General features: G+C 38.9%; 1 protein-coding gene across 4 annotated transcripts in view; it reads left to right on the top strand.

Moving 5' to 3' along the window:
- Positions 1-23,810, top strand: part of PHACTR2 (phosphatase and actin regulator 2) — a 161,000-nt gene that overhangs the window by 81,764 nt on the left and 55,426 nt on the right. For all 4 annotated transcript variants that reach the window (XM_034765497.1, XM_034765498.1, XM_034765496.1 and 1 more), the window contains exons 2-3: positions 5,266-5,433; positions 21,444-21,524. In XM_034765497.1, the coding sequence (XP_034621388.1) occupies positions 5,266-5,433; positions 21,444-21,524 (249 nt within the window). The remainder of the gene's footprint in view (positions 1-5,265; positions 5,434-21,443; positions 21,525-23,810) is intronic.

Raw genomic sequence — 23,810 nt, 5'->3', positions numbered from 1 at the left:
CAAATAAAATTGGTTCAATTTATAAGTAAAAAGATGTTTTGGTTTTGTAGTGTTAGCAGTTAGGAAAAAAACAAAACAAACTCATCCTGGCAGCAGATATTAAAGATGAGTTGCACAAACAGCATAGCTGGCTCTCTGTTAACCAGCATAGGAGGCGTGCCTAGGCTGGCCTTGGCTCTCCCTGGAGCAGCCTATAGGGGCCGTTAGAGCTGAGGTACAAGTTAGGGCAGCCCCTGAGGCTGCTCTAATGTGCGCTGGCAGCACCAGGCTCAGGGAGGTGCGTTGTTTCCCTTCTTGGTTCCTACAGTTAGCTCATCACCAGTGCAGGGGTGATTCGGGCTTTTAGTTGATCTTTAACAATTTGACCTTTTACAAACCTTAACAAAATAGAAAATGCTTAGGATGGCAAACTTCAGCTTGGCGCACTTTGAAATAGCCAATATGTGTAGAGATTCATGTTATTTATGACGCTGATTTCCCTTGTAAATAGCCCTAAATCTTTTACTTCACTGGGTTGACAGGTCCCTGATAATGTTGGTTTAAATTATGTCTTTCTTATCACTGATTGAAATGCACAAATACAGATGGCTGTCGCACTGGTGCACCATTAAAAGTCAACATTTACCCACTGTAACGGATACCCCAACCTTGCAAGTGGCTCTGCACAGGCAACCCATGGGCCCATGCAGCACCCTGCTGAATTTGGTGGGGCTCCATGAGAGCTCAGGGATCTACCCTTGTGGAGCTCATTGCAGGATCGGGGCCTAAAGTACTGCTGTTTAGTAACATGGTTAACAGTTGACTTTTAATGGCAACCACTTTGTGTCCATAATGTTTGTCAAGTGCTCTTTAATAACGAACATGTTCTAGAATTTCCCAGTAGAGATTCTATTCAGGAAAGCACTTAAGGATATGCTTAAGTGCTTTCCTGAATAGATTTAAGCATATTGTTAGGTGTTTTCCTGCACTAGAGCCAGACGGAGGGAATTTCCTTGCATTACTGTTTTCCAGAAATGAATTTCAGTGAAATAGCATAAAAATGTTTAAGTGCATCTAGTTCTCCCATAATAAAACTATTTTGCCAGCTCTTTAATTTAAAATGAACTGCCTTTCATTTTCTCCTGCATTCAGTGGAATTTGCCACCTAAGCCTTCAGATGAAAAATCTGTAGCTGGGGTAAACAATTGAAATGATGTCAAACTAAATCCATGCATATTGTATTGTCAAAAATCCTAACATCAGACTTAATAGATGACAGTTATCGAGGACAAATGAGTTGCTCACTGGCTTTTTGACAATGGGAGAGAAGGCAAAGGTTCCAGAGTAAAAGTGAGAGAGCTAAGTAACCAAACAACATCCAGTCATGGAGAGTTAAGCATCTACTCATAAATGTACTGTTTACAATGATTAATAGAAGGTCCATGGGCACTTTGAGGTACAATTATACCCTTTGATGCCTGACATATAAAGCAAACAGTGTAAATCTTAAACACCAATTTCCTGCAAAGTGTTACAAAGTTGAAGAGAAATAGTTATGGAAAAAATTCTCCATAAATGCTCTGGAATTTCATTGTGAAATAGCTTTCTTCCTGGTGGTCTGTTAGTTTGAAATCAAATGTATTAATTTATTATTACTTTTGAATTGGAATGTTGATATTTTCTTTAGCCCAGAAATTTTACCAAATACCTCATCATGGGGTAATTCTAGAAACAGCCTGCAAGGTCTGGCCATTCTTGTTTGTTGCAGCCAGTTCTTTGATGGGTTGCTTTCAAAATGAAGGAATGAACACAGGGACAATTGTTTATTAAATGAAAGTCTTCTCCATATATCTTCAAAAATATTTGATTTTTGAATCCTGTTTTCAAAAGTTGTGGTTTTTCCTGTATAGTATTTGCAGCTAAATGGATGTTCTTATTTGTTAATGAAAAATGGTTTCTCACTTGAAGAAGAGAGATTTGTGCAGTTAAAGCTGATGGTAAAGGTGTGTTACAGAGCTAAATGTTGCCCTGTAGGCACAGCCCTATGTAGGGGGCAGTGCAGAACTATGTTGTCCTACAGGGCGCTCTAGGAGCCCCAGTCTCTCCATGAGCTCTGCTCACTGGAATGAGGCCAGTCTGTTCTTCAGGCCAGTGAAGAAAAGAGCAGGGCCATGGTTGTACCTCCTCCCTGCCGACTTTAGGTGTATGAAGGATGCTGTCCCTGCAGTCACTTAACTCTGTATAAACCAAGGAGCTACTCACTGGCCCATGTCCCTGTCAAGGCTGCTTCCCCACTCTGAACTTTAGGGTACAAATGTGGGGGCCTGCATGAAAACTTCTAAGCTTAACTACCAGCTTAGATCTGGTCCGCTGCCACCATCCCAAAGCTAATGCCCTTCCCTGGGTAGCCTTGAGAGACCTTCACCAATTCCCTGGTGAATACAGATCCAGACCCCTTGGATCTTAAAACAAGGAGAAATTAACCATCCTCCCTTCTTTCTCCCACCAACTCCTGGTGGATCAAGATCCAACCCCCTTGGATCTAAAAACAAGGAAAAAATCAATCAGGTTCTTAAAAAGAAGGCTTTTAATTAAAGAAAAAGGTAAAAATCCTCTCTGTAAAATCAGGATGGAAAAATAACTTTACAGGGTAATCAAACTTAAAGAGCTCAGAGGACCCCCCTCTAGCCTTAGGTTCAAAGTACAGCAAACAGAAATAAACACTCTAGCAAAAGGTACATTTACAAGTTGAGAAAACAAAGATAAACTAACACGCCTTGCCTGGCTGTTTACTTACAAGTTTGAAATATGAGAGACTTGTTCAGAAAGATTTGGAGAACCTGGATTGATGTCTGGTCCCTCTCAGTCCCAAGAGCGAACAACTTCCCAAACAAAGAGCACAAACAAAAGCCTCCTCCCCCCCAAGATTTGAAAGTATCTTGTCCCCTTATTGGTTCTTTGGGTCAGGTGTCAGCCAGGTTACCTGAGCTTCTTAACCCTTTACAGGTAAAAGGATTTTGGAGTCTCTGGCCAGGAGGGATTTTATAGTACTGTACACAGGAGAGCGGTTACCCTTCCCTTTATAGTTATGACAGTCCCAAAGACCACTCTCTAGCCTCAGGAGTCCAGTCCCTTTTCTTCAGGACTTCAGTTCTGTTTCTTCAGACTATTTAACATATCGCTATGCCCTTTCCTCCCTGACCCAGGTTCTCCTGCAGGGTTACATTCACCTGAGAGTCATAAACTGGGTTCTTTGCTCTGCCCTGGGAACTCCTGTAGGAGCCTAACTACTCCCTGCAGCTCTCATTCTGAAATGCTTTTTATGAGGACCATCTGATCTTCCAGCAATTCCTAGCCTGCAGCCTCAGCTGAGAGGCAGCTGATTAGTCACTGACTAATGAGTGGGCCCAACTCTCCTTAAAGGCCATCCCACCTGTGAAAGACTGTGACTGGCTGCATGGGATAGCCAAGTGGGGAGATCACTTGTGTCCTCCCATCCTGTGGCCCTATGCAAGTGCCAGTCACAATCTGGCTCTAAGGCTCGCAAGATTTGTTAAAGCCAACTGTAGTGGCCTTTCTATTTTACAAATACTCAGGTTGACCAAGGATAACACTTAAATAAAAACTGAGTATAGAATTACCATTCTGAAGAGTTTAAATAACAGCAATTAAGCTGGAAAAGCCCTTTTATGTTATTTGCTCCATCTTCCTGCCCCTGCAAGATTTATTGCATTTTATGACCCAATTTGTTCAGATTTATTGATTAAATGCTACATATTGGGCCAAATTCATCCTTGCTTTTAACTCCATAGATTTCAATATAGTTGGACGAGGGATCAGTTTGGCCAAGTATCTTCTACAGAATATTGGGAATAATATTTCTTGCCTTCGGATTGGCTGATGTCAGTGTTTCAAAAGTCTCTCACAGCAAGGAATTTTTTAAAAATCCAAGGTCAATACTGAAGTCTAGGGCAAGTATAGATCTTATCAAACAAACACTGATTGCCTGGGAACTATGATGTCAACAGTCCATACTGATGTGATGGGCCAGAAGCAGCATGGGGCAGTGGACAGGGCACAAGATCAGCTTTCAGGAAATCTGCGTTCTTTTCCAGGATCTGCCACTGGCTCACTTTCCAATCTTAGAACTAAGCACTTAATTGTACTGTGCCTCAGTTTTTCTCTCAATAAAATGGGGATAGCACTACTCCCCCCCCACTCCCCCCCGTAGAGAACTTTGAGATGTACAGACTGTGATTATTATTATTGTCAGTGGTGGCATCAAGTGTGTTCTTGACCAGTTATAACTGGAATATGTAAATAAACCAATGTACTAACGGAAGCCATTCTCCCATAAATACGCATGTGCTTAACTCTATATGCATAAACAGTCCCATTGATTTCAATTAAACTACTCACATAGCGTAATTAAGCACATATTTAAGTGTTTGCAGAATCAGGCTAGAATGTTCTACCTGTTGTCTTCTGATTCTCTACTGTAATAACAAAAAATAATAATAGACTTCAAAGTGATACCATATGGAAGTTCATGCCACTATACATTTAACTCTACACCATCCCCCTCTGCAGAATGGTTATTCCTAATTGGGTCCACAAACCCCAGCATTAAGGTTACTTGTGGTAAATATTGGCTTGACTTTGATATTGTCAGTAAATCTTTGCTGACCAAACCCAGTAATTCTTGTTTGCATATTTGCCTACGGTATTTTGGATTCAGCCCCAAAAGCTTAGTGTTAAATTCTGTTTGTTAATAAGGAGCCTTAGTCATGACAGACTCCACTGTGAATTAATGAATATGAAGGATATCAAATTGACCTATTTCTAAGTGTCCCGTTCCATTGCCAGAATTGTTAATATTAGAGCTGGGTAAAAAACTGATTTCTTTTTTCTGCTAAAATTTTAGCTATGGGAAATGTTCCAGTTTGCAGTAGAATATTTCCCTCCCTCCCCCCCCCTAATAAAATGTTCTGACTAGGCTCTCAAGCTACCGGGGGAGAAAAATCACACATTTTTGTTGAAAAAATGTTAATGCTTTTATCAGAAATATTTTATAACAAAGCTCTGACCAGTTCTAACTAGGCTATTGAATAGTTATGGCCCGAAATGATGATTGCTTTGAGTCCACTGAAACAATCTCAATCTGGACTCAGAAGCGAGTCCACCCACCCTGCACTCTGCAATCTAATAATGTGCAGGTTTAGATTTAGAATATGACTTCCCTGTCCTGCTTGTTTCAGTAACATTTTACTTTTCTTCTTTATATAGTTGATGGATTAGACAAGGCTTCAATTGCAAATTCTGATGGGCCAACCCCAGGATCCCAAACCCCTCCTTTCAAGAGAAAAGGCAAACTCTCTACCATTGGCAAAATCTTTAAACCTTGGAAATGGCGGAAGAAGAAGACCAGTGACAAATTTAAAGAAACATCAGCAGGTATGTGTATGGTCATTTGTTAACCGTAAAAATTGTTTTCATAGATTGCTCGATTTTTTTTTTTTTAAGGCCAGAAGTGACCATTACATGGTAATACTTCAAAAGGTACTGAAGTTTATAAGATGCTAAGGAGACATTGTAAAGAGTTTTAGGCCCAATATTTGACATACCTTAACTGATTCTTACCAGGTGAGGAATAACCTAATTAAAATTCTATCATCAGTTCTGTCACTAAGAACTTTGCTAAATAAACAGCAATTTTTTTTACCTACCACATTTCATATTCTTTTAACATAGAAAATATATGTTTATTGATGAACACGGGGCCATGTGCTATCTTCCCCCAGAGAGATTTGGGATAGATAGATAAAATATTCCCCCACCAGTCAGTGACTCTGTACTCTAGGATTTGTTCTGTAGCTGCTTCTAGACAGAATGTGTAATATGTGACCAAGTCCTCATCAGCAAACAGCTGATTTAATACACACTATGTACCTCAGCAGATATTTTTCACAAATTCATACTGTTAATACATCAGTAATTAAATAACATTTTGTATTCTATATCAAACCACTTCTACGAGAATGGAATATCAATTCTCACATGCAAGATAGATAAGTAGTATTATTAGTCTCATTTTACAGATAGGGAAAATGAGGCACAGAAGTTAAGACTAACATTTTCAATAGTGTCTGCTTAGTCAGCTTCCTTAGTTCTTGAGGGCCTAACTTGAGATACCTGGGGCCAAGTTTTTCCAAAGTGTTTAAGACCTGTGATTCCCATTAACTTGGCTCAGGCCCAACCTATCTCAAGATGGATGTCTGTAAACTCAATTACCCAAAATCAGTGGGTATTTGAAAATGTTGCTCTATGCACATATTTTTCAAAAGCATGTTCATAATCTCACATGTACCAGTTTATGTACCGGAAATACCTAATATTGAGTGCAAATCAGAGCCGTGTCTTGCCTGGCCAGTTGCTGGGCAGAGAATTTGCCTCAAAAGCTTGATCCTGCAAGGTGATGAGATGCTTGGCAGACATATATCTTAAAAGAAATAAGTTCCTATTTCACTCCATTTATAGCCATGTAGAACAAAGTCTGCCATATTTTGATGGCATGAACTCTGTCCCTAACTGAACAAATATATGCATAAAGTTACTCTTGGTGTAAGTGTTTTCAGGACCAGGGCCAGAGTTCACACCATCAAAACATTGCAGGTTCTGCTCTACACATCTATAAATGGAGTGAAATGGAAACTTTTTGTTTTTGTTGGTTTGTTTTTAAGATTTCATGGACATTTGCTCACAATTTATTTTTTCTTACCGTTACTAGTTCATTCCCTTGAAGGGCCCTGAAATTCTGAAATGCACTTCACTCCTAGGTGTCATGTTTTTTCTAAGTGCCTTCCTTGTTTCTTGAATCATAGAAATTTCAGAGACCTATCATCCTCTGAAACTTTCATCTAAATAGGGCAAATCTTCCCTTTATTTCTAAATTACTTTGATTGTTAGTATGTAGTGGGCTATTTTCCTATAGATTATTTAAAACAGCTTTCAAATAACTGTTATTTCAAATAAGAAATATCACTATACTATGGTAAAGGTACAGCTAGGATATGAGGTAACTTAGTTATCATGCCGATATAATGAGCAATCCATATTTACTAGAATTTAAAATTGTGTTTTAAAGTTACACTACAGGTAACATTTCAGATTCAGGTTCTGTTCCTATGTATATGTCAATAATTATTGCCTGAATAACAACTATATTTATTAATATTAATGAGATTATTATGAAGCAGTGACCATTTTAAATACTGAATAACTAATTCTGCTGTGTTCATGTAAAGGATAATTGCATCAATTTTCACTTGACCTAACTTTTAAGTTTCAATTCCTGACCTGTGGCACTTCTGGTTTTAAAAGCCTTCCTTGTCTGGATTTAATCAAACAGATAATACAAAGCAGCTGTTTACCCCATGATTAGAGTTAAAGTTTAAACTGTGTCTAACCTAAAACCTAATCCTAACAATTACACAGTTTTAAAATCTAAACAGTCTAATCATTCTTTCCCCAAACCTTACCGATTAAAGAGAGCATATTTTAATGACTGGATATTTCTATTCCTACAAACCTACTTTGGCCAAAACTATTTTTCCTTTTAACTTCATTTATTTCAGCTGAGTTATTTCAGTGGTGAATTTGTCCTTTTGTGGCCAAGTTGGAGGAACACTTCTCCTTGTCCCTGTGTCCAATTTATGTAGAGATAGATTGTGCCTTTTAGGAACTGTCCTGAGTATATGAGTGCATTGCCAGGACGGGATGTGTCAGGCTGTGAACATCACTGTGTTGTGTCGTGACATAATGTTACGATGTGATGGCATTTCACCTGCCCAAAGACATTTCAGGACTGAACCAACATGCAGGATATACGACAGTCCCATTAAAATCGGTCCAGTCTGCTGATAACTAGGACAGATGGCGGCTATCAAAGGCACAGCACCAAGTTTGAGGCACCAGCAACCATAACACCAGGCTCTGGTCCAGCTTGAGAGAGAAAGCAGAGGCTGCTTAGTCAGATCTTGATTCAGATTTGATCTGCTAGTGACATAAGAGCTGTTTGTAAGATGGCTACTGTTGAAATTGGGTATTTACGTGTATGTATCATTTTTCTTTAACAAGCAGGAAATAAGAAATCCAAAGATTTATTTTTAATGTTATCTGATCCCTTAAAATGTTAAACCCATATCATTGATATTCCAGCAAATAAAACCCCACACAAACATACATCACATTCAGTAAACACAATGCACAGGGATCTAGATGCACAAATGTTGGGTAATTGGATATGGAACCTTTAATTTCTGTGACAGTGGTTTGACTCCAGACCAGGATGGCAGTGACAGTAAACTATTACCATGTAAAGGCTGTCTTGTAAGGATGAGCCCGGTAAGGCAGATGCATTATATTTGGAAGTTATCCTTGTAACTTGTCTTAAAATGGAAACTATGATTAACATTTAAAAGGTCTCAAAAATTGGGAATATTGTGGCTAAGGCCATTGTGAGACTGAAAGGCCTGTCTTGCCCCATATGGAAAAAGTCTACGGAATGGCCCAGGAATTAATTTTTATAGTACTCCATACATTTAATAGGGTTTTTATTATTATGTATCATTTATGATTTGTGTTCCCATAGCAGCTAGGATCCTTAGTTATGGAATAGAACCCCATTGTGTTAGGCGCTGTACAAACACAGAACATATATAACAAAACAGAGGGTGATCTCTTTTTAAGTAGTTTTTTAATCATTCTTAGAATTCTATAGGACTATAATTCCCTATCGTATTGTATATCATGGTGCAAAAAAACACATGGAAAGTAAATCAATTTCTGTTAAATTTTATAACACTTTTGCATGTTCTACACATTACTTGTGATTTTGAATACTCTGCTCACACTGGCTGCAGAGGAAAAACATTAGGACAAATAAAAGTAATCTATCAGACTTTTTTTTAAGGGCAGAGAGGAGAGGATTTGAAATAGGTAAGCTAACATCTTTTTATGAAGACCCCCTCTTGGACTTCTATTCTGGCAGTGTGGCTTTGTTTGATATAGCAGAATGTAGGAGAAGGGAAAAGCAGAATCACTTTCCTGAAACACTTTTAAATCGTGCAAACTGTTTTCTTCATTTCAGCAGTGATTTCACAGCACAGTCCTTCAGGTCTGAGAGACCAAAACAGTATTATAGATTAGGTTTAATGTTTTGCCTCTTCAGGATTTCAATTTTTTAACTTTTTTTGTCTTCAGATTACAGTATAGAGCTCTATTCTGCAAGCAGAACTCACAGGTTAAGAGATTTTACATTGAAAAAGTGGCAGACACACAATGTCGTTGTTAATGAAGGAGTATAGACCATGGGTATGTGTTAGCAGATAATTACATGGATCTGAGAGCTCTTGTTGGAGAGCTCTGTCAACTGGATCATTGTTTTCATCAAATCCATTTTATAAGACTTTTTATGCGTTCTGATTAGCTGTGGAAATTAATGACGTGAACAAGGCAATGCTAATGTAAAGATCGCTCTAGCAGGGAATGACAGAAATAGAAAGGAGTTTAGGATCTGGCACCTTCATGGATATAAATCCCTTTCCCTCAGTGACAAGGTTGGCAGCTGAACTTCCCTATTAACTTGGCTTTATTAGCCACAACCAAATAGTGGACCTGACTGTAAAGCACCTTCTGAACTAAGTTTTTCTCCACTCCCAAAAGGACTTTCAGGTGCATAGAATTTTTCAGAAATGGTCCAGAGTTGTCTTTTGTTAACTTTTATTTCATTATCTTAACTTGGCATTTGGCTAAGGCCTCCTACTACAAGCCTTTACAATATGCAATTCAAGCCAGTATATAGCATTCAGGCCATTTTTTTTTTTTTTTTTTTTTACTGAATGTTTACCAAAAATAATGCTAAAAGTGAATGTTTTTCTAAAGTGTTGGGTTATACAATTTATAATATTTCAGTGCCTCTCTTATTCACAAAGTGCCAACAGAGAAAATTCTCTGAATATTCTATAGAAAATGAAGTTGACATTGTAAACAGCAGACCCAGGAACTTGTGGTATTTGCTTTAATATTTAGTAGACTGGTTAATTTTTTTACTTTTCCTAGTGAGTACATATATTCTATTTTAATTAAAGACTAAGGGCCTGATTCTCCACTCTATTTCATTGATGTTATGACTGTGAAATTCCATTTACTTCTATGCAATTACACCATTATGATAGAATGGCGGATCAAGTTCCAGATTTTTAAATATATTTTTTTTATTTATTTGTAATGAACATATGCACAAAAATACATTGTTGCCAATGTTCACAATATTTACTGTTTTTTTTAAAGCCCAAGCTCCTGGAGTCCTGTTATTTCCTGAGACTCTCAGCTTTTACTTTAAAGAAAATTTAAGTTACTAGCCTTCTTGGTTGCAGAGAAAAGCTTGAAAATGTGAACCTGAAAAGCTCAAAAAAGTTAAAAACCCCAATTTTTAAAAAAGTTGAATGTAATACATTCCATGATTTTCGGGAGTCTGACTCATGATTTTGAATGCTTGGGTTTTGCAATACTGCACATGTACAGTACTGTAGCTTGTGTGTTGTTAAGTTAGGTTCACAAAAACTGGTGTGTGAATTTTGGAAAATCTGGCCTGAAATATTTAACTTTTTTATTCATCCGTCTACATTAATAAAATACTTTATAATATGCATACAATTTTAATAAATCTATAATCATAAGGTAGCAAATTTAGATTACCTAATGGCCCTATCTTATTGTCCTTACTCAAGCAAAACTCTCATTGGGTTCTGTTGGTGTTTGCTTGATTAAGCAGCACTAAATAATCAAATAGTGCACATCTTTAAATATACACTACATAGTCTTCTAGGTTTTTACTGTCTGCAAATATATTTTCACAGCACAAAACATATCAAGAAGCAGGGGTTGAATTGAGGAGAAACTGGTGCTGGTACACTTCCAACCTCTGCGTACAAAATAAGGTACACCTTTGCCAATCATCAAAATGAGATGCTGCTCACAGTACATTGTGGAAATGTCAAAATATGACCATGCATCATCTCTGGGCTCTTTCAGCTTGAGTACCCCTTGGAATGGCTTGATTATGCCCCTTGGATCTGCTACAGTCCTTAGGCTTGGCTTCTTGATTTGGGGCAGAAAATGAGGGGTGATAGTGTCTCAAATGCTACCCGCACATGATACCAAAATGAATATTCACTCATAGTAAATTGCACAGATTTGTGATCTTTTTGGTTTTTTTGCATGAGGAATGAGCTAGTTAACTATCAGAACATTTAAATTATCACTAGGCATCTGAATTAACACTTCCCTGTGATGACTGGGCCCTTTCACATCTTGGAGCTATTGTTCCAGGCTCAGGAAAACATTTCTGCATCAATTACATTTTTGAGGTTTTCTTCACAACCATAACAGCTAGAGAGACTTGCTTTGTTTAAAAAAAAAAAATGAAAGCTGAGATTCTGGACAAGATAGTACATTAAGAGAGGTGCCCCCATGCTAAACTGCCTCCATCAGAGCCCTGTCAAGAAAACACTCCACTCGGATTCACATAAATTGATCCATTGACAAGATATTCTTATTTTTTCCCTTTTCTTTAAGATGTTTAATGGAGATGAGCCTAAATAAACCTCTGGAATGGAATATGGGAAAATTTAGAACCAAATTTAGAGCTGAACTTTGTGGCTCAGGCACACTGTTGTTGTTTAAAGAAACGTCAGTAGGGAAAATAGGATTGCAAACCTCCTCCTCCTCCCACTACTCAGATAGCAGTAACGGTCAAACAAATGCACAAAAGAAAGGAGTTAGAGGCAAAGCTAGAGTGTCTAAACCTAGACCATTTTAAACCCATTCTGTTATTTGTATTGCACTTTGAAAGTGTAAAGTAGTATTAAACTGTTTAACATTAATTACTTTGTTCCTAAGTGCTGCCACATCTCCTTACACTGAAGAATCTTAGTGTCTCTCTTCACTGCACAGATACCTCAGGCTCTTACTCAACTGTTTTCCCTAACATTCCCTCCTGTCTACATACAAAACCTCTTCAGCTGAGTGTGGTGGTGCTTTCAATCTGGGCTAGCTGGCCTGTCTGAGAGCTGCAGGCTAGAACTCAGGTGTTGCCATCACTCGGGCTAGTAACCCACCCAATCTGAAGTAAGGACACAAGCTAAATCACTCCAGTGCCTTCCCACATTTCCGCCTGTGTGCCCAGAAGGAGGGACAAGTTCTCCCACAATTCACTGAGAAAGAACCACAGAGCGGCTCAGCTTACTGCAGCACAAAGAACCCTAAGCCATGCTACCAGAAGTCCTAGCAACCAAACACCTAGATGAGCACAGCACCAATGAGGACATAGTAACTCGGCTAGGGCTTAGCAATGTGGCTGCTCCCACCCAGGCTAGGCTAACCTGGGTGCTCAGGCCCAGGTGCCAATCACTGAAGTTAACTGCAGTGAAGAAATATTCTTATCTATTATGGAGCCTGTTGTCAAGACGTGTACACACAGAAGACCTATAGGAAAGCATTGATTTGCTCTTAAATTCTCTAAAGATGTAGAGTAACTTTTATAGATTCATATTAAATTCTATAGTACTTTCCCTTAAAGGGGGTGAGGAGGTTTGAAGTGAAACCCCATTTGGGCTGAATGCATCCTATCACAAGCTGCTTCCTGGAGATAAAAAGTTCATCCTTATACCTACTGAAGAGAGATTCCCAGGACAAGCAGAAGTTAAAAAGTTGCATTTGCTTAGCAGGTGACTCTTGTTGCCCCACCAATTAATGCAGCAGCATTACCTACTGACCTATGATGGAAAAGGAGCAGGCAGTTCACAGGTGCAGGGCAGAAGGGCCTCTTCCTCAAACAGCTGGGAGGGGAGATTTACCTATGTTTTGGACAGAGGTGTATGTGTGTGTGTGTGTGTGTGTTACAACTACGAAGGTAGCACCTGGCCTAAGATTGTTAGCAGAATTATTGTCCTGTTTTTAGCTTGTTCTCTTAAAGGCCTAACAAATATCCTACCCTGGTAAATACGTGTATAGGGAGAAGACTTTTGTTTTCCGTCAGAAAATAGAATGTCAGAGTCTTTCAATTGACTTCACTGGGCTTTGGATCAGTCCTTTGAAATAGGGCTTTGGTGTATAGGCTTGACCGGGCTGTACCATGGAGTTTTCTTACAAAATCTTCACGTAATTGTATTGTACTAAGAGCTGAAAAATCTACATAACATATGGTGCAAATATTTAAAAAGATGGAGAACCAGATATGGAAATATTTGTACTGATGTGGGAATGATGGCTGGAATTTTTCCCTTTAGCAACATATTTTCCATGCTGTATCTCATAAAATCCATTCACTGTGAACCCAGTTGTGCACTTTCTGTATAAAGGGCTTTTAAAATAATGTAAAAACAAACAGTGAATGGCATCAACTCAAGATTTTTCCTCTCTGTGTCTATTTGCTGTAGAGGAAAAGAAGGCAGAAGTTCATATCTTGGCATGAAGCAGCTGCCACTTCAAAGCCCCATGGTAAGAGTGTATGGAATTGGGGCCAGAAACCATTTTTAGTTTGATTAGATCAGGATTAAGCCCAGAGAAAAACTCAAAACTAAATCAGAATCAGCTGGGGCTCATCTTGGAAAGACCAAAACAAAAAATTGGCAGGTATCTAGGCTCTCAGATTACTTTTTAAATGGAAGAATGGGGATTTTAAAACTGCTTGAGGCTTACCGTTACTGAATGGCATGAAGCATTCTTTTTGCAATAAATAAATAAAGTTGATTCTTTACCTTTCCATGAAAAGTAAGTCCTATGTTGAATTGGGCTACTGCAAAAAATACAGTAGTCAGTGAAATCCTTTGCACGAGTAGGGTTTATCAGGGTGAATGGGGATTGCAGGATTAGGTTTACACAAAACATGCTATATTCACGCACTGTGTCACAAAACCCAACCTTCCCATCTAAGGATGAAGCCTTGGCCTCATTGAAATCAGTGAAAATTTTGCCATTGACTTCAGTGGCCGGGATTTCACCCTAAGATTTTTGAACTTGTTGGAGAAGGGCCTTTGGGAACTGAGTTTGTATCACATTAGCATTTCTTAGCAGGCAAGCACATTGTGCTTATGGAATTGGTTGCATTTCATAACATGAGTATGGGGCACAATGCTATCTAGTTTACTAGAGCTCCAAACTGAGTTTACATTTCTGTAAAACCACAAGGATCATAATATCAAGTAAAAGGCAGCTATTGTCAACAAGGTCAGTTAGACTAGCAAACAACACTGATTTAGTTGTACTGCATGAGTATATAAAACATGCTATATTAAAATACTGTATATTACCATATCTGTTTCACATTAATATTATTTTAAAATCACCATATTTGATGATGGAATTTAATATAGAAGAATTACTGTGGTTTGCATTACAGCTTCCAGGAATGTGCTAAGTGGCTTACAGTACAGGTAGAAAGCCCTGGTGTCTTGTCCCAAAAAACTGTATAATTTAAAGCCCTGAACCTGGAAAGAGATTCAGTGATGTGGACCCCTGTGTCCACTTGGAGTCCTTTAGACTTCAACAGGACTCCAAGTCAGTGTAAAGGTCTACCAGGGCAGATCCCTTTGCAAGACTGGGGCTTTAGTATCAGACATAGTGTATGGGGTGGGGATAAAAAACAGTACAGAAGGGATCTAAGGGCGAACAAAGGTAACAGCAATAAGATCTGGTGGTCACTTAGCTAGTCATGTGCACATCCTCGTGGTTAAGTTTTTAAAAGCATTTGCAAGGATAGTATTTCATATTATGACCCTTCTGAATGAGGAGAAGGTGGTAGCTTGGAAAATCAGAAAAGGGAGACATTTCAAACATGAGAGACAGCATGAATAAAGATACAGAAATGCTTGTGGCAGGATCAGCTGAATGGTGCACTGAGGCTGGTGATGTTAGTGGAGCAGGAGGGGATAGATTTATGTTGGGTCTACAAGGTAAATTTAAGCTCAATGTAGTGAAGGAGAAAGAGCCAGCAGAAGTATTGAAAGGTGTGGGTGGGAACAACATGGTTAAATCAACAGCCAAGGAATAAAGGTTATAGTGGATCACAAACTGAATGAGAGTCAACAATGTGCTGTAGTTGTGAAAAAGGCTAATATTCTGAAGGATTTCATTTAAGATACCACAGGTAATTGTCCTAATCTGCTTGGCACTGGTGAGGCCTCAGCTGGAGTACTGTGTCCAGTTCTAGGCATCGCACTTTAGGAAGGATGTGGACAAATTGGAGAGAGTCCAGAGGAAAGCAACAAAAATGATAAAAGGGTGAGAAAACCTGACCTATGAGGAAAGGTTAAAAAAAATGGGCATGTTTAATCTTAAGAAGAAGACTTAATGTTATCAGATTTCCCCTCAAATATGTTAAGGGTTGTTATAAAGAGAACAGTGATCAATTGTTCTCCGTGTCAGCTGAAGGTAGGGCAAAAAGTAATGGGCTTAATCTACAACAAGAAAGATTCAGGATCAATATTAGGAAAAACTTTCTAACTAGAAGGGTAATTAGCCTATTCCAGCGCTTAAGGAAGGTGGTGAAATTCCCCTCACTGGAGGTTTTTAAAAATAAGTTGAACAAACACCTGTCAAGTATAGGCTAGGTTTACTTGGTCCTGCTTCAGCGCAGGGTGCTGGGCTTGATGACCTCTTGAGGTCCCTGTCAGCCCTATATTTCTATGGTTCTATAATTTTAGCCACTGCATTTTTAATTGACTGAGTATCAGGGAAGCCTTGTTGTAATCAAGACAATCAAGAAAGGAAATGATCAGGCATGAATGAGACTTCTAGTTGTGTCCATATTCCCTTGGTGTATTGTAAGCGGCATCCATCGCATAGGCTATAGTTTAGCCTGCCTAACACATTCCATTACAAGACCACTATTCTTGATTATTTATAACTTTGCCAAACTTAAGCTGTTTTGGGCTCAAATTTTCCATGCTGGGTATCTGACTCAGTCTGAGTTGTGTGGGGGCTTTTTGTTTTTGTTTTAAATTTCATCCAAAAACAATTCAGCCATTTCCGAGAATGAGAAAATATGTATTGTTTTCCCCACATTTAAAAAAAAAAAAAATCTTACAACTATCCATTAAGAAGTTCTAGCACCTTTGTGATTTGGAGTATGAGCTTGAAACTTGGTGTGTTGGCGGGGGAGGGGGTCACTCTGATGTCAGGAATGTTTATCATCCCATGAAAAAACAGCCAAATTTGGCCAAATTATAAGCCCCTGAAAATTGAAGTTTGCACATGCTCAATAGAGACTTCTTGAAATTTGGCAGATACAGTCTCCATAGATTTCAGAGTAGCAGCCGTGTTAGTCTGTATCCGCAAAAAGAACAGGAGTACTTGTGGCACCTTAGAGACTAACAAATTTATTAGAGCATAAGCTTTCGTGGACTACAGCCCACTTCTTCGGATGCATATCTCCATAGTCTCCATAGAGTCTGTCTGCACTGAGCATGCTCCATCCTCTCACAGTAAGAACATAAGAACGGCCATACTGGGTCAGATCAAAGGTCCATCTATCCCTGTATCCAGTCTTCTGACAGTAGCCCATACCAGGTGCCCCAGAGGGAATGAACAGAACAGGTAATCACCAAGTGATCCATCCCCTGTTGCCCATTCCCAGCTTCTGGCAAACAGAGGATAGAGACACCATCCCTGCCCATCCTGGCTAATAGCCATTGATGGCCCTATCTTCCATGAATTTGTCTAGTTCTTTTTTTTAACCCTTGTATAGTCTTGGCCTTCACAACATCCTCTGGCAAGGAGTTCCACAGGTTGACTGTGCATTGTGTGAAGAAATACTTCCTTTTGTTTGTTTGCTATAAACCTGCTGCCTATTAAATGCCTGTGTGCCAGTTGAACTGGATTTGTGCCATCCCCAAAGAGAAACTGAGCTACACTAGCGGCCAGGCATCATGGAAGAAAAGGAGGAAGAAACCTGACTAGCATGCAGAGGGGTGAGAGAAGTGGGGGGCAGGCAGGAACAAGAGCTGAGAAGTAGGGAGCAGGAGCATGAGGGAGGGAAATAGCATAGGGGAGGATAGAAGCAGTGTGTACAAGGGGCAGGGATCAGAAGTGGAAAGACACGTGCAGGTGAATGGATGGAAGGGGGATGGGAAGAGGGAAAACGAGTAGAGGGGAGTAGGAGCCAGCTGAATGAACCAACGGGGAGGGACAGGAGTAAGAACTAGGGTAGGAAGTAGGATAGGAGCAGGGGGGCCCAAGGGCAGGAGCTAGGGAGGGGGCAAAATGGTTTATAACTATTAGACCATGCCCGCCTTCCACAATCTGAACTTGAACCGAGGAGATTTTTGTCTTGATATTTCTCTGCTACCAGCAAATAGCAAAACCAACTGGGAAAATGTGTTTCATCCTGTCGCCTCTAGTGCCTGGGCCACATAGACAACAGCCTGATACCTCTTTCAGTAACTCCCTTAGCTCTAATGGTGGAGGTCTGTGAATGCATCTAAAGATTCTGACCCTGATGAACCATGTGGGTATCAATAGGGATCCACATGACAGAATTTCTGGGGGTTTTTTTCAGTTTGCATATTTAAACTTAGGAAGTTACATTCAAAAATGTCTCTCAAAATCAGTGGATTCTTTTGACCGTTCTGGCTTGTTTTCTCTTCCCCATTTTACAGATGAGGACAATAATACCATCTGACTTCACAGGGGTGTTGTGAAGGTAACTTCATTAATATTTGTGAAGCGCTCAGCTTCTGTGGTGAGATCACCATAGAAATGCCCATGAGGAAATTAATAATTTTCAGAGCAGTGTTTGAATGGTGTGCAGTAAACAAGGGTTGGGGCCACACATTGAATAGTAAGGATTAAAAGAAAAAGAAAGAACAACCACTTGTTCAGTAAGCACCATTCATCCCAGGCACTGAGTGAGGCAGAGATCTTATGGAAAAAAAATAGCATGTGATCATGTAATGAAAGGTTTTGTCATAGCACATAGGCACAAGGGGGCTGAATTAAGGCACAGGCAACCTTAGTTCTGGCATTTCCTAACTTTTGAGTGCTTGACTTGTGCATTCTTAACAGTCTTCTAACATAGTTTGTTTTTTTTTAAATTTAATTATTGTCTTAAGTGAATGAATCCCAGCATAAGTGCATTTACTTTTTGAAAATATTGGATTGTGAAATGCAGTGTAAGGTATAATCTAATATCTGTGATATGCCATAAATTATTATTAAGAATCAACCTTATTAGATGCTGGCGTCTCTTCATATTAAGGTAACATAAGTAGACATAATATAACTCTTATACAAGAGTATAGAATCTTGGTCAGATGTATTTGTTATGCAACCTTTTTTGTTCATAGGAACCCTAAATTCATAGCGAATATTAACGTGATTTCTAATATTCTTTCCAAGAATCAAATAAATTGAGAAAATTATATTATCATGCTGGGCTAACAGAACATAATTTCTTTAAAGTAATTTATAAAACACTATCAGCTAATACTAGGAATGATGAAGGATCAAGAACATAGCCTTCTTATGCATGAATTTCCCAGTCTGTAAAATGATGATAAATTTATTTAAGGGGTGATGTGAAGCTTACATAATCATAGACTCATAGAACTGGAAGGGACCTCAAGAGGTCATCTAGTCCAGTCCCCTGCACTCAAGGCAGGACTAAGTATTATCTAGACCATCCCTGACAGGTGTTTGTCCAACCCGCTCTTAAAAATCCCCAGTGGTGGAGAGTCCACAACCTCCCTAGGCAATTTATTCCAGTACTTAACCACTCTGACAATTAGGAACTTTTCCTAATGTCCAACCTAAACTGCCCTTGCTGCAAGTTAAGCCCATTGCTTCTTGTCCTATCTTCAGAGGTTAAGAAGAACAATTTTTCTCCCTCCTCTTTGTAACAACCTTTTATGTACTTGAAAACTGTTATCATGTCCCCTCTCAGTCTTCATTTCTCCAGACTAAACAAACCCATTTTTTAAATCTTCCCTCATAGGTCATGTTTTCTAGACCTTTAATAATTTTTGTTGCTCTTCTCTGGACTTTCTCTAATTTGTCTGCATCTTTCCTGAAATATGGGCACCCAGAACTGGACACAATACTCCAGCTAAGGCCTAATCAGCGTGGAGTAGAGCGGAAGAATTATTTCATGTGTCTTGCTTACAATACTCCTGCTAATACAACCCAGAATTATGTTTGCTTTTTTTGCAACAGCATTATACTGTTGACTCATATTGAGCTTGTGATCCACTATGACCCCCAGATCACTTTCCGCAGTACTCCTACCTAGGCAGTAATTTCCCATTTTATATGTGTGCAACTGATCGTTCCTTCCTAAGTGGAGTACTTTGCATTTGTCCTTATTGAATTTCATCCTATTTACTTCAGACCATTTCTCCAGTTTGTCCAGATCATTTTGAATTTTAATCCTATCCTCCAAAGCATTTGCAACCCCTCCCAGCTTGGTATTGTCCGCAAACTTTATAAGTGTACTCTCTATGCAATTATCTAAATAATTGATGAAGATATTGAACAGAACCACACCCAGAACCAATCCCTGTGGGACCCCCCTCATTATGCCTTTCCAGCATGACTGTGAACCACTGATAACTGCTCTCTGGGAATGATTTTCCAACCAGTTATGCACCCACCTTATAGGAGCTCTATCTATGTTTGTTTGTGAGAAGGTCATGCGAGACAGAATCAAAAGCCTTACTAAAGTCAAGATATACCACAACCACCACTTCCGTCCTGTCTGCTAGGCTTGTTACATTGTCAAAGAAAGCTATCAGGTTGGTTTGACACGATTTGTTCTTGACAAATCTATGCTGACTGTTATTTATCACCTTATCTTCTAGGTAGTATGTGTAGTAATGGTAGTACAGTGCTTTGAAAGTGTAAAGAGTTACATCCTAATATGAAAGGAAGTGTTTCATGGTTCTTTTTATTTTTCATTTAAAACAATTTTTAATTCAAGTGTTACCCAGTAGCACTGGAAAAACATTATCATGAGAACTGGAGAGTAAAACCAGATTATGGGTCCAATCCAGTGCCTATTGAAGACAGTAGAAAGAATGCTGTTGATTTCAGAGGAGATTGGATCAGGCCCTGTAAGCAGAAAATGATAATGATCGGTCTACTTTCACTGTCCAGGGCAAGTGAAATGCAAAAAGGAAGCAGTAAGCATAAATGGTAAGAACTAAGTGAATTAGATTTTGAAAACTGCAAGAATTTTATTTTAATCTAAATTGTTATTAGTAAAACAGGTAAGCAGTTTTTTACATACCTTCTTTATTGTCCCTGGAACCTATGTGATAGAATGATACATTCAATGCAGTACTATCATCATAAATAAACCTGATGGTTTATGATGATTAAGAGCCCAATCCTTCAACAGTATGTGCACAGGTGGGCCTTTATTTCTTTGTCATGTCCCATTGACTTTAATGATACTCTTCAGAGGCATAAGTGTCCACCAACACACATCTCTTTGCAAGAACTGGGCATTAGTCTGTATGTTTGTCATGGCCATGATTTTTGTGAATTTCAAAAGAACCTAAGTTCTATTTTCAAAAGTGACTTAGACTCCTGTGTGCCTAAGTCCCATTGACTTTCAGTGAGACCTAGGATTTCAAAGGACCAGATTTTCAAAGGTATTTAGGCACCTAAAGATGTAGATAGGTGTCTAGTGGGATTTTCCAAAGTGACTAGGCACCTATTAATTTGATTTCAATTGCAGTAGGTGCCCAGGTGCTCTTGAAAATCCCAGTAGATGCTATCTGCTTCTTTAGGCACTTAAATACCTTTGAAAATCTGGCTATAAGTGCCTGGCACTTTTAAAAATGAAATTGAGGCTCATAAGTCAGTTAGGTGCTCTTGAAAATTTCACTCATGGTCTCTTTCACCTTGCACTGTCTGCTGTTAACAAGATGTCTCCATCAATTTTTACCCTATGCTCTATTTTGGTATGTGTTTTGTTTGTGTGGGTATGTTGCTATCTTTATGTGTTTTTAAATTACTACAAAGCTATTTATTTTTAATGAAAAATAAACTTAATTAAAATGTGTGCCATGATTTTTTCCCCAACCTAAAAACATGACTTCGCATTTTTTTGCTGTGACAAATGATGATTTTGTTCCTGTTTATAACAGGCCATATTAATTTCTTTTAAAGCTGTTTTTCCCATACAGTTAGGGCACCTCTCAGGTTATGCTAAGCAATATTATCGCTGAGGATATTGGTTACTGTCTGACTAATAAAATAAAGAATATTTCCCAGTGTGTGAGATCTGAAAAAATAGCCCTCTTCTCCAGCAAAATCAAGGAGTGTGCAGAGTGGTGGTGGTGGTGTTTTTTTTTTTTCAGTACCAGAATGGATGTATTCTTAACTGTGCTTTCTCTTTTTCTAAGTGTTGGAAAGGAAGATTTCGACAAGACAAAGCAGAGAAGAGCTGATAAGAAAAGGAGTTCTGAAGGAAATGCCTGAGCAAGGTGATGACAAAATAACCTAACATTTAAATCTTAAACTCTAAGCATGGGCATTATTATCATGTTGTTCCATTTTATAATGAATATCCGCTATCCAGCTATCAAAAGGCAGATTGGAGAAACACTGGCAGCAAGTGGGAGAGGCTGTTTGACCAAGTGGATAGGGCACCAAACTTGGAGTCTGAAGACCTGGAGTTTGTTCCTGGTTCTGCTGTTGACTTGCTGTGTGTTCTTGGACAAGTTACTTAACCTTTCTGTGGTCTCTGTAATACTTAGCACTTTTGTAAAGCAGATGGAGATCTGTAGATGAAAAGTGCCAAGTATTTATTGTTACTTTTTGGAATCAGTGATTCAGATTATATTTTGAATTGAGCAGTTCTTTCCAAAACAGCTGGTGGAGGATATGGCGATTATGGATGAGAAAACTAAAGGCTTTGGGTCCCTGCCACTTACCATTTGGGGTATGTCTACACTTCACTTAAAAACTCATGGCTGGCCCATGCCAGCTAACTCAGACTTAAGGGGCTGTTTAATTGTGATGTAGACATTAGAGCTCAGGCTGGAGCACAGGCTCTAGGACCCTGCGAGGTGGGGTTAGGGGTCCCACAGCTCAGAGTGCAGCCCAAGCCCAAATGTCTACATGGCAATTAAACAGCCTCTTAGTCTGAGCCCTGTGAGCCCAAATCAGCTGACACGGGCCAGACACGGGTGTCTAATTGCAGAGTAGAAATACCCCATGTGTCACAAGTGTAAACCAAAGCAAGCAACTCAACAGCTGGTGTTTCCAATATTGAGAGGTAGCAGGTGTAGGATCTCACACACTCCACCACCATCACATATGCTACATTCAAATAACAGAGGCATAAGGAGCTTTGGGGAAAACTCCCTTTGTTTAAAAACTCAACCAGGTTTAGTAAATGGTAAACATAGCAAGATGTATTATGTAAAGCACGTGTAAGGCATTGTTACCCAAGTCCAATTATACCTAGGGTGACTAGATGTCCTGATTTTATAGGGACAGTCCCGATATTTGGGGCTTTTTTTTATATGGGCTCCTATTACCGCCCACACCCTGTCCCAATTTTTCATGCTTGCTGTCTGGTCACCCTAACTATACCTGAAGGTTTTCATCAGTATGCACATCTCTCTTTAAAATGTTGTTTGTTTCTGCTATTCACAGTGGTAGTGTTTGTACTATTCTTGATTTAATAAAAAAAAAATCTAGATCTAATAAAATCTTAGTCTAATATAATTTTAGTAACTGCAATGCTTTTCCATTTCCTAAAATTAATCCATTTGTCATGAAGACTAAAAAGACAACAGTAAAAGGCACAGACTAAGAATCTAGTGGAATATAAAAGTCTTAGAGGACAATTTCGGATAATATTTCTAAAAATAGATTTCCACTAACCAAAAAAAAAAAAAAGTTTTACTCTGACTGACCCAAGGAATCAGTGTAGTGAATGTTAGATGTGAAGTCAGGGATAGCTTAATATTTATACTCCCTGCAGTTTCATATACATTAATATTTAGAAACGGGGTTATTTTGATACCTGCTAGTGCTGGGGCGTGTCTCTAAACACCATTGCAGTGTGTGTGTGTGTATCAGAGCATGACACTCAGCACATCTGGGTTTTAAGTTTGTCTTTGCTACTGTCTTGCTCTGTGGCTTAGGGCAAGGAACTTAATTGCTCTGTGCATCAGTTTACTCATCTGTAAAACCGATTTTTTAAAAATACATCTTTTGTGGTGCTGTGAGGCTTAGTTGATTGATGTTTTTAAATTGCATTTTGGTAGGAAAGGGCAGTAAGTGCAATGTTTTAATCTCTATCTTTGATTAGAACCAGATTTAAAATAAATGAGCTAAAAATGGACATACAATGGCAGTTATTTCTTTAGCCTTCCTTCCCCCTACCCCACAGTACTTGGTATTCTGTTGTAATACACATTAAATTCTTATTCAGATTGGGTCAGTACAAAAAGAGAAAAGGATGGGAAGGTGAAATATTTTCTCCCCTGTTTAAGAAGGGGCATCTGTCCATTTCTATGCTTCCTAGAATGCTTTTTGCTTTACATGTGATAAGCATGTATGTTTTAAAGGTTTCAGAGTAGCAGCCGTGTTAGTCTGTATCCGCAAAAAGAACAGGAGTACTTGTGGCACCTTAGAGACTAACAAATTTATTAGAGCATAAGCTTTCGTTACAACCTGTTCCGGAGATCGGAACAGGTTGTAATCCGGAACAGGTTGTAAGTATTATTACAACCTCTTCCGATCTCCGGAACAGGTTG

Source organism: Trachemys scripta, chromosome 3 (assembly GCF_013100865.1).
Source record: "Trachemys scripta elegans isolate TJP31775 chromosome 3, CAS_Tse_1.0, whole genome shotgun sequence".
Lineage (NCBI taxonomy): Eukaryota > Metazoa > Chordata > Testudines > Emydidae > Trachemys > Trachemys scripta.
Note: the sequence above shows the minus strand (reverse complement) of the source record. Positions and strands in the feature narration are given on the sequence as shown.